Consider the following 20,958-nt stretch of genomic DNA (forward strand, 5'->3'; position numbering starts at 1 on the left):
TCAATTTATTTTCAATTTCAATTTCATTTTCCGTTTATTAACATTGCAACAAATTTCGCAGAATGAAGACCGCATGAATTTACTTTGCAACGTTATTGCATTCACGCTGTACCTCTCTTTATTTGCCACACAGGGTGCGCATTATTAAGCGAAAAGCACCCCTTATTATGCCGACGTCGTTCAAACTGAAATAAAGCTGAAAATTAGGGCCGCCGCACCAACTATTCTATTGGAAATGTAACGAAAGCTTTAAATTTTTTGCAGATATGGAAGTTGTACATTTCTTGGACTCGCCAAAGTGAACTTAAGCTCAAGTATATGCTCACCAAGGGGGCGAAAGGCCCAGCTTTGTGAATAAGAATGAAATAAATTCGAGTCTCTCACATCATCGCTATTAGCTGGCATACCTTCCCAAGTATTGTTTTATTTTTCTTTGGAGTTCTAAGGTTATGAAATCGGGCTTCCTCTATTATATGGGTATGCTGTCGATATGGTATTAATATACATACATATATTATATAATCATAATTTTGGTAAAAAACAATGCATGAACATAAAATGTATCAGCATGCCAGGCATATGCCACCAACTAAGTACGAGGCACAATGCTTGCACGCGACTGTAGCGACGTGTGCGCTGGTGCATTATTACCCAAAACGGCCACATATCTCTGAAAGTGTTGCTTAGTCTGTAATGTTATGTCATGTAGGGTATATATGCACGTGTGCGATGTGCGTGCAGTGCGACTTTTTTCGTTATTGTTCGTAACAATGCGGAATTTTCCTGAAAACATGCCATGTACTGTTATGTTCGTACACTTTACTACCACAAAACGAAAAATGGCAGCGCTGACATGGCGGCGCTTGCAGCCAGCGTGTGTGTGTGTGCACTTATATTAATGTGTGTGTGTGTGTGTGCTCGGGCATGACATTCTCTTGGTGAGGCCTGAAATGACCGGAATTTAATTTGGCTCGCGGCCAAAATTGCATTAACATGTGGCTTAAAAGGTATCGGTAAATGCCCATGCATGCCCACACACACACACAGGCCCATGAATTGCAATGCTTACATAGTTTTTATTTAATCTCTTAACATTTACAACATAACGGTTTACGTAGTAATTGAAAGTTTCGTACACTCTGCAGCACTCACTCTGTGTGCATTACTGGGTTGGATCAAGTGCTTTTACACAGCACGCTGGACCTTATCTTCATGACACAAGCTTTCAGTTAAAATTTTCATGAACTCTACGGTTTTACAGAGAATTCTGAGAAGCACGGATTTACCAGTCTTTTATTTATTTCGAACAATACAAAATCGATTAGAGACGAGAAAAGCGAGCACCGCTCTCAAAGAGTGTGTATGCTCATATTCTCTCTGTATTTGCTACAGTACTCTTCTATAATAATTTCACAACAAATCGAGATGCTAAAGAAGCTCAAGCTGTTTGGACGTATTATGTTATTCCCAAACCTTTCATAACAGCAAGAAAACATGTTTATGTAACCGACAAGAGGAACTGCAGTCAAAGCTGAAGAAAAAATTTAATTTGGGAACCCAAGTGTGTGAAACGTCGGCATGTTTACTGGCATGGAAGTCGCTGCGTGCGAGTTTATGATATGCAGGCGCATGCTTCGCTGTACATAAACATCAGTAAAGTGTGGGTGAAATAACATACACACACATACTAACATAATGTTTTGGCGTGTGAGTGATTTATTTGCATACTCATATGCCCACTTAATTAAGACACGGAAACTTTACTTTAATTCACTTCATAAACTTTCATATGAGACAGTAGTAAGTTGATGCGAAGTTGAGCTGTGCCAGTAAGCAAGCCCGAATACGAGGGTGGATGTGCGCATATGCTTATGAAGGGGTGTATGCATTTATTGCAGGCATTGTTTGCGTACTTTTCAGTCATCGCTGCAGCTCGCTCATAGAAAATGTAATTTTCTTGAAGAAGACATTAAAGTATTTCCATGCATTTCTCGGGTTTATATTAATTATACACATATAAGGTATGTCTGTTACCTTATTTTCAAGTATTCTAGGAAGCCCGGCAATTGCTAGCAAGTTTCATAGCACAAATGTACATGTTTATTTAATTTATTAAATCTTAAAGAGTATACCTCTTTCCAATAACTGTCGTGAGTTGATGGATGAACAAATTGTATGAAAATTATTATTTATGAAAATATTGGGTAGTCGAAAAAGTCTTTTCGTATTTTGCTAATAAGTGAAGTTGAAGTCGTATATCTCCAGTGCTCCCAAACATATTGTGTCATACCATATAGTGTTGCAAAGGTGAGATTTTAAGCTTCGTTTAACCAAAAAAATTTAACTCGGGGAAGTTGAAAAAAAGGTACAGCTGTTCAAAAATGAGTGAAAATAAAGACGAAATTCGCTATATTTTGAAATTTTTATATAAAAAAGGGAAGAATGCCATGCAAGCCACAAATGAAATTTGTGAAATTTACGGAGGCGATGTGTAGCACAAAAATGGTTCGCTCGATTCCGTTCTGATGAAATAATGTTTCTAGCGAAAAAATGATCGACCAAAATAGTACAAAATAATTTAAAATTTAATGAGCAATACGAAAAGACTTTTTCGACTACCCAATATAATGGAATTCAAGCAAAATAAAAGCTTTATTAAACCGATAAATCAATTTCGAGCAACAGTACAAGGAAACCAGGCATCCTTAGTTGTAGAGAAATACAGAATAAGTCCATTTTTAGTAGTAAGTACAAATATGTGATCAATGTCCAAAAAGTGTAATCTGCACCAATATCTTTGAAACCTCACACTAAACGAATTTCAACAGCCTCCATTATGTGCGGGAATTCAAAGAAGAATTGGTGCATCCAATTCAGTGATTCGAAAATTAATGTCTCCCTAATTGAATGGGTCCTGGCAAATGAATTTAAAAGAAACCCATTTAGAAAATGTAAGCCACGCTTTCGGAATAACTTAGCAAACCAAAAATTGAGGCTCCGCCGCCGAACAAGAAGCCAAATCGACATTCCATCCGCCACCTAATAATGCTTGTTTAAGTGTAACCACATTGCACAGACATACACACACACTAACTCAGGCGCGCAGTAATAAATTTGAGATATATGATTAATACGTGAATAAATACACACAAAGGCAACCACAAAAACAAACAAGCAATTTCCATTGGGAAACCAGCAACATTGTGACGTGGGCGAGCAGTCAAACCCGACGAGCAAACCGAGCAACCATAATTGTTATTTGCACCAAAAGGCAATGCCACATCCACACACAACTAACACATGCACCCACATACAGCACTACACATCCTGCCAGCAAGTTGGAGGGAACAAAGTGTTTGCGCTGAGATGTCTAGAAGGCAAACACACGGAGCTTTCTTCACACTTATTTACAAGCATTTAAGGAGCAGCCGGAACACAAAGAAACTTATGTTGAATGTGATCACAACGACAAAAGAAATGCCGACTGCTGGCGGGAGAAGTACTCAAATTCACATTTGGGTTAGGAACAGCTTGTGCTGGCCCTTGCCCCTACACTGGCAGCAAAATCGTCGGCGCATGCCGGGCATACAAATATGTTGATTACAGGAGACCGCCAAGTGATGTATCTACTACAGCACGGCCAAGTGAATGCTCGCACAATTACATAGCCAACGACAAACACACACACACACAACTCGGAAAGTTTGTTTGATAATTCGTGGCAACTGGTGGTGGCACATACAATATTATACTCGTAGTGCCGTATTTATATATTGCGGCCTGCAGTTATAAGTCAGCACACACGCTTGCAAAAGTTGCCTCATTTAGTGGTTAAGAATTTCAGTGCTGACGCTTTGACGTAGTGTGTTAGTGAGACGGAAGCTTTTGGGAAAGCGAGCAGCAGGACGAAGAGCCTTGGCAATAAGTGTGTGCGAAGGTGTTCATTAGGAAGTTGTTGCGAGCTACAATAGAAAAATGCCCAGGTGCTTTTCACGTACGCAGACAGCAACAACAAACGCGCATGTATACACACATAATTTCGTGAAAACAAAAAAATCCAAATGCAAATTTCTGAAATTAGAGTTAGTAAAACAACCCGCAAAATAATAACATCGTTTCTGGAAATTGAAAAAAGGTGTGTATAATTGTAGTCCTTCTCGAGTGGAACTTGATGTCCTTGCAGATTTGAAGAGTTTACAAAAAAGTGGCATCAAATTTCTTTGCTGTAAAGAAGAAGCTTTATATTTACAAAATATGATTTCAATTATCTGAGAATTTTTACAATATATCGAGTATTTAATTTTTTTCAATGTTGAATGTGACAACGTGCATGTCCTGAATGCTGCACTTCGGAAAAATAACAAATTCAATTTATACTCCATTGTACGTTGGATTTAGAATTAATTGGATTTTAGGTAATTTTCCCAAAAATATACACTTAACCTTCACTACATTTTCAAGCTATTTTTGACGATGGATTGCAGAAAATTGCATATGCGACTGAGGTAACAATAGATTTAGCTTTATAATCTTGAAGCAAAAATAAAATAAAATTTAGTTAATATTTATGACTAGTCACAAGCCTTATTGAGATTGTGAAAATCTGACAAGTTGGAAGTGATTTTAAAAAAAGGGATTTTTTGATGATGATTTTTAAGCTAAACGAGCCTGTAAAAAGTTGGAAAGAAAAATGCCAAAAAGGTCATTTCTAAACACTACCAGATGTCTTGTAAATCAATGGCAGTCTACATATTTTGTATATTTGATTTTTCTATACTTCTCTCCTAACTGTGCTACAACTTAAAAATCCTATCTTTGGGAAAACGTGTTTAACGCTAACTGAGCCGCGAGAATATTGGATAATAGATTTTGTAAACCGTGCCTCTACGCACACGAGGCGCTTTGTAACACCTAGACACTATGGGAAAATAATATATATATTGTATACATATATAAATATATAGTATATATATATATATATATGCATTCTGATACCACATTCAAATTTTATTGTTCATTTATCACTCATAAATATCCATTTGTATTTACTACCTCATTTGGTTATGTAATAAATGATGGAACTTTTCCATACAACTAAACTTTATATTCATTAGATATTAATGAGTTTAGTTTGTTAATCCAACCAAAGGAAATTAGTTCATTAATCTCGATAACATTTTAATTTTAGCGCCCCATTAAAATCAAAACAAAGCGAAGGAAAAATTAATACAACTCTTATGTGTTTATAATTAGATAAAGGAATGCGCAATAGCAAATTTCTGAAAGTTCTGTTCGAAAAGTTTTATATTCGAAATGAATCAGTTTGATTTTATAGGTTTTAAAATAAAATATTATTAAAAACAATTTTTATCAAAATATGAGAATAATATGAATATGTGTATATTATCAAATTTGACTTGTGAGTTTTAAAATTGAAAGAAAATAATAATGAACAGGCAACATTATTTCTTTAAAAATGGTAAAAGTCACCACTACTTTCACATCTCAGTCAACTTCCTATCACTTTCCATACTGTCAATGTCATTACCAGTAGTTTACCCAGTCCAACCACTTGTCACTTTACCATTTAAATAAGCAAATACAAGAGAATTTTATACTTACTAACACACACTTTGACATATATACTTTTACCACTTACAAGCCTTACATGTGCATAATCATTCGCTATTTAGTAAAGGGTGGCTCAGAAAAATAAATAAATAATTTTATTTCAGAAAGTACAACGTTTTTATTTTGAATTGAACTTTGGTTGTTATAAACGCATACGCTAAAGTTAAATTTTGATAGAGTATTCCTGGAACAGGTACTTACCTGGACTTCTTACCTTGAGGTTAAAGGCTAAACCATTTCAAAATAGTACCTAATGACCAGAGATATATATTCACACTTAACAGCGCCACCCTGTTCAGTCACGTCATTTGCGTAAATGAGTGAGTGAATGCTCGAAGGGCGGCATGGGTGGACGTGGCGTATGAGCAACGCTAGTGGACGTTTCTCGATGTTTGTTTGCGCGGCGTGCAGTGCGGTGGCGGTGGGTCGTCGTTTGTTTGCACACATGTCGGCGCTCTACATCGCCCACCTACACAAACTGACCGCTTGACCGCCCACTACTCCGAAACCCGCAACACGTGTACAAATTTCCTGAATGCAAAGGCTTTTGTTGGTATGGTTTGGGACGCTAGTTTATTCTGCTCTTTGTTTTGCATACTTTCCATCAATTACACAGCAAAAGTTAGTGCTTTGTGCTGTCTTTGTGATATGCGCTTGTAATCTTTCCTCATTTTAATGACGACATGTTAGTCACTGGAAAAATAAAACTAAAGTATGGAGATAAAGTGTGTCCCTTAAATTAAATTGTAGTTGTTGTTTGACGTTCCACACACATATTAGTGTGTGTGTGCGTGTGGAGTTGCACGACGCTCTTGGAGTTAGTAATATAATAAGCAAAAGTTGTTAGGTAGTAGGACTATGCCTTTGAGGTTTCAGTTGTTCAGGACTGTTCGTGACATTCAAAAAGGGTTATAATTAATAGTTGCCAGACTAAAAATAATGAGTGTGGAAAGTATTTGTTTTTTAAATATAATTAATTACCTGCTTCTCTAGCGGTACTATTGGGAGGTTCATATAATCAGTTGAAAACTTTTGGTTGGGGAAAATGTTAGATGAAAGAATGTTTCAAATTAGGCTACTCCTTATGACCCATTTGCTAGCTCAACATGAAAAAACCTTTAAAATTTAACAAAATATTTAATTTTTTTTTAAATAAAGATTGTTCATTTAGAAAGGGTTGGCTAGATAGTAATTAGTGATATAACATACAGTATTCAGTTCTTCGTTAAGGATGATGCAAAATGCACTTGTGAAGGGCATTACGTCTTCGGTGAAGCCGCAGTTAACATTTTTCCTTGTTTTAGTATCAAATATATATATATAAATAAAAACAAACAAACAAATAAAAAAAACAGTGCACACAAACTTTTAATAATAAACATTAACAAATAGTGCACAAAACAAATATATAAAAACAAAAAACAAAACAAAAAAACAAACAATTATGAGTGCTTCGCAGCCTCAACCGCAAAACCGTAGGCATTCCTTAAATGCCTACTTCAGTTTTGTCGAGCCAACAAAAGCAACTCCTGGCAAAAACAAATGTAACGGCGATGATGAGTCATCGCATCGATCAGACGAAAGAGAGACTAAGCAAGCGCAGTCAGCAGAAGCAGCAGTAAACAGCAATCGGGCAACAACAAAACCACTGACAGTAGCCACTATGCAGCCAGCAAGCACCCGGACAGCGAAGGAAAATAAAATGCAAAGTGAGAATGTACCATGCAAAAAAGGGCCATCAGTTCGGACTGGTCGCTACATTAATGTAAAAAGGAAATTGAGTCATATTAAAACAGCGGTCAATACCAAAAAATTTCAAGCAAACACGCCAAACACCAAAAAGCCAGAAATTCTTATTGGCAACAGATTTGCCCTATTAAGCAAAGGGCCTAACGACGAAGCAAAGGGTACCACCACGGTCGTGAATGCCAAACCCTCTCCAATCTATTTGCGTGAGCGTAGCTCAAATGCGCTTGTTTCAAAAATGAGCAATATAATAGGCACAAACAATTTCCACATTGTGCCTTTGAAAAAAGGTAACATAGATGAAACAAAAATTCAAACATACACTGAAAAAGTTTCATGGAAATTGTAAAATTCCTATCAAATGATAACAAGAATTACTACTCTTACCAACTGAAGAGCTCAAAAGGCCTAGTTGTTGTCATAAAAGGTATAGAGTCTTCGGTAGACTCTAACGATGTTAGAGAAGCACTAGAAGAAAGTGGTTTTAGCATTAAATCAGTAGTAAATATTTTTAACAAGAACAAAGTCCCACAACCAATGTTCAAAATAGAATTGATGCCAGATTCCAACAAATTAAAGAAAAATGAAATACACCCGATTTACAATTTAAAATATCTTCTCCATCGCAGAATCACCGTTGAGGAACCACACAAGAGAAATGGTCCAGTACAATGTACAAACTGCCAAGAGTATGGACACACGAAAGCATATTGCACTCTACGAAGTGTATGTGTAGTATGTGGTGATCTACATCCAACTTCAAAATGTACTCTTAAAAAAGAGGATTTAAATAAAAAATGCAGCAATTGTGGAGGAAATCACACTGCTAACTACAGGGGTTGCCCTGTATACAAAGATTTAAAATCGAAGTTGTCACAGGGCATCCAAGCACGTCGTAACCAAATGATGAATATTCCATCTAATGAAAATATTAAAATCCCCGTCCAAATTTCAAAACCAGTAAATCTTAAGGACAATGCTACACAAGGGAGTTATGCAAACGTGGTGAAAGGCAATACTACACAAATGCAATTGCCCCAAAACCAACCAAATGGAAGCGTTGAAACTATGATTTTAAACCTCACCCAATGTATGACACAATTTATGGCTTCAATGCAAAATATGATTCAAGAGGTAATCAAATCACAAAACCAAATGTTGCAAACTTTTTTAAGTAAAAAATGAGTGTATTGAACATTTGTTTATGGAATGCTAACGGTGTTAACCAACATAAATTGGAACTCATTAGATTTCTGGATGAAAAAAGTATCGATGTAATGCTATTGTCAGAAACTCATCTTACGAACAAAAACAATTTCTTTATACCGGGATTTAGACTCTATGTTACAAACCACCCAGATGGAAAGGCACATGGAGGAACAGCAGTGTTGGTTAGAAAACGGTTAAATCACCACACATCAGAATCTTATGCCACCGCGCAATTACAAGCTACAACAATAACTATTAAAAATCGCTGCGGGGACTTAAATCTGACGGCCATATACTGCCCGCCTCGGTTTAAAATTACAGACATCCAATTCAAAGACTTTTTTGGAACACTAGGCCATAGATTTATAGCAGGTGGAGATTACAATGCAAAGCACACGTATTGGGGCTCACGGCTAATTAATCCGAAAGGACGACAGCTGTATCACACTATTATAAATAGGCACAATAACCTTGACATAATATCTCCTGGTAAGCCGACATATTGGCCTAGTGATCGTAAACCAGATTTAATTGATTTTGCTGTAATCAATTAAAAAATACCAGATTTAATTGATTTTGCTGTAATCAAAAATATAGATAAATCGCTTATAACAGCTGATACAAGTACTGATCTATCTTCTGATCACTCTCCTGTACTAATAAAGTTATGTGAACAACCTATATTCGTTAATCCAAAAGTAGGTTTGACTTCTTATAAAACGAATTGGCTAAAATATAAAAAATACGTGAGTAGCCACATTAATGTTGAGTACAAAATAAATACAGGTAGAGATATCGACGAAAGCATAGAAGAACTCAATGATATAATAACTAAAGCAGCTGTCTTAGCAACACCAAACAAAAACTATAAGCCGCTTGGTGCCAGAAAAATTACTAACAGAGAAATAGAAAAGCTTGTAAACGAAAAAAAGGCGTGCAAGGCGTGAATGGCAGATAAGTCGCTCCCCTTCCACTCAGCTTCAATTGAAATCAGCTGCACGTAAACTAAAAAAAGCGCTTAAACGTGAGGAAGAATCCAATACCGAAATGTATATAAAGAAGCTGAGTCCAAATTCAAGCAAGCAAAATTCTCTTTGGAAAGCCCAAAAGTCCCTGAAGCCACCAACTAACTCCAACATGCCTATACGAGACATAGGCGGAAATTGGGCTCGAAGTGACGAGGAAAAGGCTAATTGTTTTGCAAATTACCTAGAAAAGGTATTTCAACCAAATTGCCCAAAGAACAACTTCGAGTTGTCCAGCTTACCCAACTCAGTTAACGAGTCACTCGAGTCTTTTAAGACTTCACCTACTGAAATTATTAGAATAATAAAAGAACTTAAACCAAAAAAGTCACCAGGACATGACAATATTACCCCAAAAATGCTAATTGAGTTACCAAATATTGCTGTAGAAGTGCTCTCTTCGCTCTTCAGTGCAATTCTTAATCTCGGATACTATCCTATTTCATGGAAAAAGTCGCAGATTATCTTGATAGATAAACCTGGGAAAGACTTAACACAGCCGTCTTCATACAGACCAATCAGTCTTCTACCCTGTCTTTCTAAAATATTTGAAAAAGTGTTACTATCAAAGATGTCTCCTTTCCTCCACGAAAATAATATAATACCAACGCACCAATTCGGGTTTCGTGAAAAACATAGCACGATAGAGCAAGTAAATAGAATTACTAACGAAATAAGAAAAGCATTTGAGCAAAGAGAGTACTGTTCAGCTTTATTTCTAGACGTGGCTCAGGCGTTTGATAAGGTGTGGCATGAAGGCCTTTTGTATAAGATTAAAAACATTCTACCTTTAGAATTGTATAAGACATTGGAGTCTTATTTAAAAAATAGAAAATTTATGGTAAAAGTGGGAGATTTCATATCTGACGAACGACAGATAAGGGCTGGTGTACCCCAGGGTAGTGTTTTAGGCCCAACTCTATACATCATTTATACTGCAGATCTTCCTACAGCTAATAATATATTGACCTCAACTTTTGCGGATGACACAGCTTTAGTGAGCCGTAACAAATGCCACATAATAGCATCAAGAATATTAGCCGAGCACTTAAGGTCTGTCGAAGAATGGCTAGCCAACTGGCGTATAAATGTAAATGAACAAAAATGCAAGCATGTTACGTTTTCACTAAGACCTAAAATGTGTCCGGCAGTAAAAATGAACAATATTCTAGTACCCCAAGCGAACGACGTAACTTATCTTGGTATTCACCTAGATAGAAGACTTACGTGGAGAAAACACATATCTAGTAAAATAACTTGCATGAAGATAAGAGCTGCAAATTTAAATTGGCTTTTAAATAAAAACTCAAAACTTAGCCTAGACAACAAAGTGCTTTTATATAATGCGGCCATAAAGCCGATTTGGATGTATGGCATTCAACTGTGGGGTACGACCTGTGCAACTAATATTGATATAATACAAAGGTTCCAATCAAAAATGCTTAGAAAAATCACGTGTTCACCGTGGTACATGCGTAATGAAAATATCCATAAAGACCTTGGTATTTCTATGGTAAAGAAAGAAGTAGAAGACAGCAGAATTAAATATATATCTAAACTCCGAGATCACCCAAACCCTTTGGCTAATGCTTTGGTACATTCCTGCGATCAAACACGACTTAAAAGAAGAGATATGCCTGCGTACTAAGGAGCAACGTATCACCAAAACAGCTCAAACACTTGCTTGAGCTTGTCTAGTTTTTAAATAGATTTAAGATTTTAAAACTTATTGTTAGGCTTTTAAAACAAAAAGCAGATTCAATAAATAAAAAAAGATATTGCAAAAAAAAAAAAAAAAAAAAAGTAACAAAAGTGCTCAAAAACTTGTGTGTTTTACAAAGTTTTGATTTAAAAAAATGTATATCTTTTTGTGTAAACACTTTTTACTGGTGCCGACTGAACGTTGGATTTTACACACACAAAACTCATTAACTATCAACGCTTTTAATACAAAAGATGTGGGAGCAATTTATGGCGCTGCCGCCACATGCGTCGCTGCCATCACAGATTTATTTCAATCGTTAATATTTACTTTTCATTTCGCTGCCACTCAATCAAGTATTTCAGCGCTTTTGCTATTTTATTTATTTGGGTTTTAACTGTTGTGGTTGCTGTTGTGTTTTCTCTGTTGCTGTACACACCCTTACAGCGCCGAGGCCTCTCCGCCGCCAACAGAAAATCGAACTAAATACTACAACAGCAGCGCAGCGACAATGTGCAACAAATACCGCTATTAAGCGCTCACAATCGGACGCACGCGTGTCTGTCGATTTATTTACGCACACACTTTTGCACTTTTGTTTACTTTGATAATTGATGTTTTAATGATGCACTTGTTTAATGTTTGCTTATTGCCCTATTTGATTTATTGTGTTTACTTTGGCACACACACAAGCGCCACACTCGCGTGTGTGTGCGTGTGTTGACACTTAAGCGCGTGTAAATTATTTTCATTAACATTTTTTAAATTGTGCGCATTCATTTATCGGATTTTTCAACTCGCCGCCGGCGCTCGCCATTCACAAAACATTTGACATCTGCATTTGTGGCTGCAATGACAATAATTGTATTAATGTAGTCATTATGTGTAATGGCTTTTTGTCTGTGTTTTTTGCGCGTAATCTTGATTAATTTTTACAGCTTTCCCCAACATAATGGCAGAGTATTGCAAGAGTATACGTAAACAATTTTATGGCTGGCCAAATTAAGTTATTGCTCTCAAAGTGCCGCAAATAGTTTGTTTTCCAAGAGAGGTTATTTCTTTGTTCTATTGTAGTAAAGTGGATTTATGCGTACGATAATTATGTTTCACTTTTAAACAAAAGGTTTGGGCGGCTGTGGCGTATACGTAACATGATTGTGACTTACTTTTTCTCTATAACAAATTGTATGATTCTGACAGCGCTAATGCTCTCTATATTCTCCAAAATCCTTGTTTAAAAAAAACTATAATACTATATTTTTAAAAAAAGGAAAACTGAAAAAGGAAAATTCTTATCTGGAGGCTCGATTGCAAATATGTATAATCCAACTATCATTTAATTAATTAATATTATTGCTTGTTAATCCCAAAACACGCCAATTAGAAAACAAATTTTAAATCCCAAACACTACATTGAAAAAATTAACCCCGTTAATACATTTTTTCGCGCTTGGGTACTTCATATTCTACCATTTTAAACAAGAGCTGGCACATAGCCGTCATATACAATACCCCAGAGCAGTGGTCGAAAAACTTATACAAACGATTTTTTATATTTTTAGTTTTTATTTTTGATATCGCAATTCAATAAATTTTGGAATAACAAATAGGTTTTCAAATTTTGATTCCAAATATACTTTTTCACCGAAAGTTTTTTAAGTACAAATTTTAACTTGTCGGTAGCAAATATCATATCACTCCCAAGAATATTTTCGAAATTACACGCAAATTTGAAAAGGTGTTTCAGAGTGCGTGGAAGTACAAGGCCGAATCTTAAACGCATTTTTCTCAAAATGGTCATTTCAAAGTCGGTGACGAGCCTTTCTCGAAAACGGCTAAAACGACTAGTCTCAAATTTTAACACGAGCTTCCTAAATATATTTTTTAGTAACCCAATGAAGATTACTTTTCGCCGATAAGTATATATTTTTTTGTAAACAATTTAAAGCCGAACAAAAAACAATCGATTCTGACTAAAATAATCGATTGTTTTTTGTTTTAGGAACCGCCATTTTGTCAAAAAGATTATAAATGGCCACGCCATAGAGAGGCTTATTATTCAAGGTGCGTTCCAAAGTAAAAAGGACTTTAAAAGAAAAACAGAAAAAATGTTTTTTTTTGGCAAAAATCAATATATTTTATTCAAAATGCTCTGCTTCTACCTCAATACAGCTTTTTGCATGGTCCAAAAGCATGTCGAACGAGTATTTTACCTCGTTGGCCGGTATGGCCGCCAGTATGCCGGTGCAAACCTTTTGAATGGCCTCTACGACTGCATAACGCTTTTCTTTCATGGGCAAATGCATTTTTCCGAAAAGGAAGAAGTCGCACGGTGCCATATCAGGCGTATACGGGGAATGGTTAATGGTTAAAATGTGATTTTTGGTCAAATAATCGGTCACAATGATATCCTTCGAATGTTAGAATCTGAGCAATTTTTGGTCGTCAGTCAATTTGTGCGGAATAAACCGTGCACACACCTTTCGTAAGCCCAAATGTTCGGTCAAAAAGCGGTAAATCAATGTTTTGGAGATGTTCAATTCCATTTCCATGAATTCCAATGATGATTTCGGTTGATTTTTGATGAATTCACGCACAGTTTCGACCACTGGTAAAACGAGAAACCACTCGTGCACTCTTATACGGGATAGGCAATCATCGCCGGAAACTTGTTTCATCAATTGAAACGTTTCGGTAAAAGTTTTACCAATTTTAAAAAAAAATTCAATGTTGGCTCTTTGTTCGAAGCTCATTTTCGCACCAATCGATGAAATGGCACACTGGACAATCGATAAAGATGGCAGATTTTAACGCATCAGTCGACAAATAGATGGCGCCACCAGGGGGCGCTAGATTCAAAAAGTTCCTAGCTATATTTCTGTTTGCTGTGGAAAGCACTATGTGTGTATTACAAAAATCTGACTCTTATGTTGTTCAGGAACACATTCAAAATATTCTAGTGTTAAATTTGGCTCGTATCTTATTCGGCAAACGCCACACGCATACACAGCCCACTCAACTACCACAGCTACCATTTCTCTATACATACTCGCATACAAATAATAACAATTGCGAAAGTATTACTTTCGGATTTTTGTTTTGCAAATCTCTTTTGATAGAATATTAATGTTTTAAAAATATTTTGGCGATTTCTCATTCAGATTTTCGCCAATATTTTGAAAATATTACTTTAATTTGTTGCATTGAAAACGCTGCCATAATTCATAAATACTTATTGTCGCACTTTGTTTCCGTTTCAGATTAAAAATCAACAAAGCGACTGCGAAGCGCAAAGCACTGGAAAAACTATATCCTCCCTGGCGTCACTTAGAGAATATAGATGGCGGCAGCGCAGCGATCGTGAGCCGGCCATGTCCAGCTGGCAACTACAAGTGCACAGGAAATGAAAACTACATCAATTGTTGTTTAATTGAAAGTGTGGTGTACGGAAGAGAAGCAAACATTGAATTAAATTACACAACAAATATTGCAGCACAATAACGCCACGCACGGAAGGACGAAAAAATTGCAGCCGAAACAAAAAGCGAAACATTGCTGCAGAAAAAGCAACATCAACACCCGCAGCAAATAGCGAACAACAAACAGTGTTTCCGGCAGAAATAACAATCGAATAGGACAATAGAAAATGCTGGGTAAAAAGGAATAGAAAGCCAACAACAAAATATGAAAGCAAGAATTACATGTTACACTCGGCAACGCAGTGCACGTAGCGCGTTGACACTGGCAACACCGTCAGCAACAACAACAACAAAATTAACCTTTGCTGCTCCCCAACAACTGTGGTGTAAATAAACGCACGTAAGCGCCTTTGCGAACGTGTTAGTGGTTCGAAACTCACATATACTCCTGTGAGTGAGTGTGTGTGTGTAGAACAGTTATGAATGAAAACGCTTACAAGCGAAACTACAAGTCGCAATTTAAGCCAACGGTATCTCTCCCTGGAATTTTCGTAGAAAAGACAATACTAATCTAGTCAAGTAGCTCAGGAAACATGCAGTAAGAAGTAGATTTAGCGTATAAGTTGGGATATTGTAGGGTTTTCCGAAGATTTTTCGATGTCATTAGCGAATGAAACTTCTTCTTCTTCTTTATTGGAGAATTAAATTTGCTTATTCTATTTTTCTAAAACTGAGTTTTACGATATAAATATTTACCGAACACTAGTAAAATAAAAATCCTTTAACAATCTCCCCTAACTACCGTTAGCAAGCTTAAATGCAAACTATCAAATCATAATTAATTTAAAAAATGTAGCAATTCGAATATTTGTTGTCGGCAGACCGCAAAGCGAAAAATGCTAAAAATGTAAAAGGTTGAAAGGCAACAACAAATGCAAATCGAGAACAAAAAAATTTAAAATAAACACGCCAGCAATGCGCGGCAATGATAAACTAAACAAAATGCAGCGACAATGACGGCGACAATTACAGACTCAAATGCAAACACAAATAAATTAATTTATTATTTGTTCGCCACACACACACATACATATGCGAGTGTATGTCTATTGACAGCCATTGTCCTGGCAAAAAGTATTTGCACGAAACAACGCCAACAACGCAACCGCAAAAGCGGAAAAAGCGCGATGAAAGTGCGGGCCGCGCAGGGCGTGTAATCAAATGTAGTGGAGCGTGAAAATATACCGATAAATGAATGAGTGTTTGTTTGTTTGTTTGTTTTGAAGGAAATAATCGACGAGCACGCCAACGCCGCATGCGGCGCCAACAACAGCAACAGCGACAGCGACAATAACGCGCAGAAAAACTTTTCCAACGAAAAAATATAATGATTAAATTAAAAATGAATGCGGCGGTTAACAATATCGCTGGCTGCAAAAACTCCGTTAATAGTAAATATAAAAAGTGCAAAAACAATAATAGAAACAGCTCCGAGAGCATCCACAGCGCCGATGGCGATATTGGGCCGTTGCACGCCGAACTACAACGACTGCAGAACAGCGAACAAACAAGCGTAAGTCCATGGCAACAGAGAGCACCGTTACACCAACGAACACACAGCGTGCAACACACTGATAAGAGCGACCGCGCGCCTAGCCACGTGCAACACCAACAACACTGCCACCACCACCACCATCAGCAATGCCATCAGCAGCAGCTCCATCAGCTTTTACACGACCACCAGCAAAACTGCGCGACAACAAAGCGCTGTGTCGAGCAAGCGCAACAACAAAGCGAACAACATAAGCAGCCATTTCCGACAAATGCGCCCGATAAACGGCAGCAACATTTTAATCAACAACATCCACAACATGAAGGCCGACGGCAGCAGCAGTGCCACACACACCAGCTGCAACAGCAACAGCCACAACAACAGCAAGAAAACCAGCGACGATTGGGGCTGTGGCCATCACTATGCATCGCCACCAGCAGAAGCAACAATATCAATTGTAGTTGCAACCACACCACCAGCACCAGTAAATTCAATTCAACAGAAGCATCACTTCACACACCCAGCACAGCGGCATTGACCACAACCACGTTATTCGCTTCGACGTCATCATCGTGTGCTTCATCGTCAACGCGTGGTTGGGCATCGTCAGCGACGGCGAAAGTTTTGGTGGCGGGGACGGCGGCGCAGGGCAGCCAACGCGCCGCATATATATTTAAAGCCGTCAGATCGGCCTCACAGGCTGTGACAACATATTATCTGTGGTGGCTGTTTGGTGTGTGTTTAGTTCTCTTCACAAACGGTGGACGTGACTGGCGGTCTGCGGAATTGACGCGTACAACATTTATGGTGGCGGCCACATATTTAGAACCGGACGAGCTGATACACGAGCTCGATAGACCAGGTGAGTCATCACACATATATGTACATTGGCACACACGTGTCCTCCTTACATATGCCTAACATAAACAGAGGGCTTAGGTTATTTCAAATCTGCGGCATAAATTTAGGCGTTGCGAAATGATGATTTAAGCGGGTGTTGAAATAATAGCAAATGATTTCAGCAGACAAATTGCACTCGCAGTTGGATAATCACTTAGTAATAAGGGGCGTATACTCATATATATAAGTATGTATAAACAAGTGAGGCGGTGATAAGTTCGGGAACGTGTTTGGATTGCTTAATATTAGATAATGGCATATGAGATCAATGTTTGTTATGAAAATAGCAGCTGTAAATGAATTATAACAAACATATTCTATTAATTTTGCGGAGATATTTTCGTTAGTTCTCGAAATATTCTCTTTAAAATCAAGTTGTGAGAGAGAAATCACTTTATATATTCGCTTTATGCGACCCAGGGACATTTATGCAAAAATAGTATCCATTTTCCCCCTTATATTACATCACAGTAGGCAAACAAACTTCAAAATACTATTGAAATTTGGCTCATAATGAGATGTTTATATGTGATTGTCACACTGTTATTCGATTTCCGAACTTAAAAATGTCTTAATTCCTTTTTAACTGAAAAACAAATCATATTTGATTAGAGCCACTTTAAAGAAGATACTCTACATTAGGGGCGACGATTTGATTGTAAAACAGTTATAATTTTTACAAGAAACGTCTGTTGTTCCTGCCAATCTTTTGTCATTTTTCGATCTGTGACTCTTTTGTAGTCAGTCTGATATAAATATCAATTTCACCCATTTTTGGAACCAAATAATTTTGTTTAAGACCGCACCATTTTAAAAGCGCTTTCACACTAAGGAATATTTAAATGTCTGACTATAAGCAAATTTACAGAACGCGCACCAGCAGCACTTTCGAAATATTTGCAAAAACAAACTAAACAAACTACACGACAAATCACCTGGCGGGCCTCAGGGAGCTTTAATGAGAAACTTGGATAAGCTCATAAATAAGCATTCACATATTTATGTTTATGCTAATAAGTATGTTCATATATCAGCTCTCAAGCTTGTGATGCGAAATCATATGCATAAAAGCATAATCAAATACTCGGCGAAGACGTTTGTCTGCCCCGAATGCCAATTACCTGTTATGTCAGTTTGTAAGTGGTTAATGAATTAAGTAAATGCACACCAGAGATTAATTCAAACTCAAATATGCGAATATATTGGAATGAAGCTAACTGCTGGCATTAATAAAAACTCAAAATCAATAAAATCTAAATCTTGCAAAATTTTGATGATCGAAATTGGAATTAAAGGTTGAGCTGAGTTGAAATACTTACTTACTTTAACTAAAAACTCATCTACTAATAATTCACATTTAAATTTGTAGTTTAACTAATGTAAAAGCACGACTTCGAATGAAAGAAGTGACTCGTTGAATACTATACGGTAGTTGCTGTCTGTTTACTCTTTCATCATTTATCAACCGTGAAAAAGCACAAATTAGGAGCAAGAATGTTGGTTTTGTTGAACTATCTTTGTCTTAACATATCAATAGATATTCCCTAACAAAGCAATTTATCTATTTTTTAACTCTGAAAGAAATAAGTTAATAGATTTTCGAAAATTTGGAGAATAGTTTTTTTTTAACATAGAATATTTAGTTTTTATCAAATATGAACCGGAATTAAAAAAAATTATAATTTTACACTATCCAACTTAATATTCATAATCCCATCTGGTCACCATGATGCGTTTGATGAAACTAGGGTCCCCAACAGAGTTGTGAAGCATCTCTTTCGTCACCGTTTCTCGTCGTCGGTTTTGCAAGTATTCTTCCAAAATTCTTACATATAAAGGCTTTTACAATGTAGTGATCCTTACTCGTTGACGGGTTTTTACAGAAGAAGGCATAAACTCAAAGTTGCAGTGTTTGATGCCTTGCCTTTTCAAAAACGAATGTAAGTGCAAAGCGACGATACGATTAAAGGCAACATCAGGATAGCATACGGTTGCATTTTAAAAGTAATAGATCATGGTGTTGCCACATATATGTATATATTTGTTATCTTCTTCTTCTTAATTGGCGTAGACACCGTTTACGCGATTATAGCCGAGTGAACAACAGGGCGCCAGCCGTTTCTTCTTTTCGCTACGTGGCGCCAATTGGACATTCGAAGCGAAGCCAGGTCATTCTTCACCTGGTCCTTCCAACAGAGTGGAGGTCTTCCTCTTCCTCTGCTTCCCCCGGCGGATACTGCGTCGAATACTTTCAGAGTTGGAGTGTTTTCGTCCATCCGGACAACATGACCTAGCCGGCGTAGCCGCTGTCTTTTAGTTCGCCGAACTATTATGTCAATGGCGTCGTATATATCGTACAGCTCATCGTTCCATCGAATGCGATTTTCGCTGTGGCCAATGCTCAAATGACCATAAATCTTTCGCAGAACCTTTCTCTCGAAAACTCGTAACGTCGACTCATCGGTTGCTGTCATCGTCCAATCCTCTGCACCATATAACAGGACGGGAATTATGAGTGACTTATAGAGTTTGGTTTTTGTTGCTCGCGAGAGCAAGAGCAATCCTGCGTTGGATTTCCAGGCTGACATTGTTGGTGGTGTTAATATTGGTTTCTAAATAGACGAAATTATCTACAACTTCAAAATTATGACTGCCAACAGTGACGAGAGAGCCAAGTCGCGAGTGCGACGACTGTTTGTTTGATGACAGGAGATATTTCGTCTTGCCCTCGTTCACTGCCAGACCCATTATATATTTGTTATCTGCTTATCGTAATTTATAATGAAGTTTTCAACAGGCTCAATTTCGAAATCCAAAGAGAAGTTTTTCGATTTTAAGTGCTAATTTCAAAAAAGGAGAAATTATTTCTCGATTTTCCAGAATCGATTAAAAAAAATTGATTTGGTTCAATGCTTTGACAATAAAAACTAATGGAGGCATTAGCATTGTGTAAGTACTTCGCAAGTTTAAATATGTTTTGCTTTACTTCGTCTTCCATATATTTCTTAATTTTCCAAATGCTACCAAAACTACATTGTAATTGGTTTTCCACGTTTTACACTAAAAAAATCAAACGAGTTCATTTAGCAAGTGCCAACGTTTTACGCTCATTCCAATGTCAGCCGTCAATCATCTGCAGACACGTTCCATCAAACCTGCTGTCCTCTCAATAAAATACTTTAATACTTTTCCGAATACATATCTCGGCATTTTATCATGTCACTAAATAGTTTTTTACAAATTTTATTGGACAGCTTAATTAATGTTATGCAAAACACTAACGAACGTCACTTCGCATTCACACATACATATTTACATATTTAACAGTTCATATCGGATTTCACATTCCGACAACTTAATGACTTAATTTTGAGATAAAAATCAGCGGCAAATAAAAGCCATGGCTGATCGATCAAGTCACCGATAATAAACTGATTGAGCCGAACTGACAGTCGTACTTCTACTAACGAGAAGTATTTGCAAACGGAGGCATAAAAACTAAACACACTTTAGTAATTGTTTGTGTACACATACCTCATATCCAACCATACCATCATCAACATAAATAATTTATTAAGTTCTTGCACATAATGAAAATTGTGTAAGTTTGTAATTTAAGAACGACAAGGAAATCCGTTATTCCTACTTGCGCTCACATATGCACACATATGGTGTATGCGCCACACACGCGTTACATAAGAAGAAGGAACGATAGAACGATAGAAAATCATACTCACATTTAGTGATTCTGCAGAAACTTTGTTACGACAAGTC

At 37.0% G+C, this 20,958-nt stretch overlaps 1 protein-coding gene across 3 annotated transcripts in view; it reads left to right on the forward strand.

Annotated features, from left to right (window-relative positions):
* Positions 1-20,958, forward strand: part of LOC126767718 (uncharacterized) — a 125,872-nt gene that overhangs the window by 41,634 nt on the left and 63,280 nt on the right. For all 3 annotated transcript variants that reach the window (XM_050485264.1, XM_050485265.1, XM_050485266.1), the window contains exon 2: positions 16,019-17,146. In XM_050485264.1, the coding sequence (XP_050341221.1) occupies positions 16,120-17,146 (1,027 nt within the window). In that variant the 5' untranslated portion in view covers positions 16,019-16,119. The remainder of the gene's footprint in view (positions 1-16,018; positions 17,147-20,958) is intronic.

Source organism: Bactrocera neohumeralis, chromosome 2 (genome assembly GCF_024586455.1).
Source record: "Bactrocera neohumeralis isolate Rockhampton chromosome 2, APGP_CSIRO_Bneo_wtdbg2-racon-allhic-juicebox.fasta_v2, whole genome shotgun sequence".
Classification (NCBI taxonomy): domain Eukaryota; kingdom Metazoa; phylum Arthropoda; class Insecta; order Diptera; family Tephritidae; genus Bactrocera; species Bactrocera neohumeralis.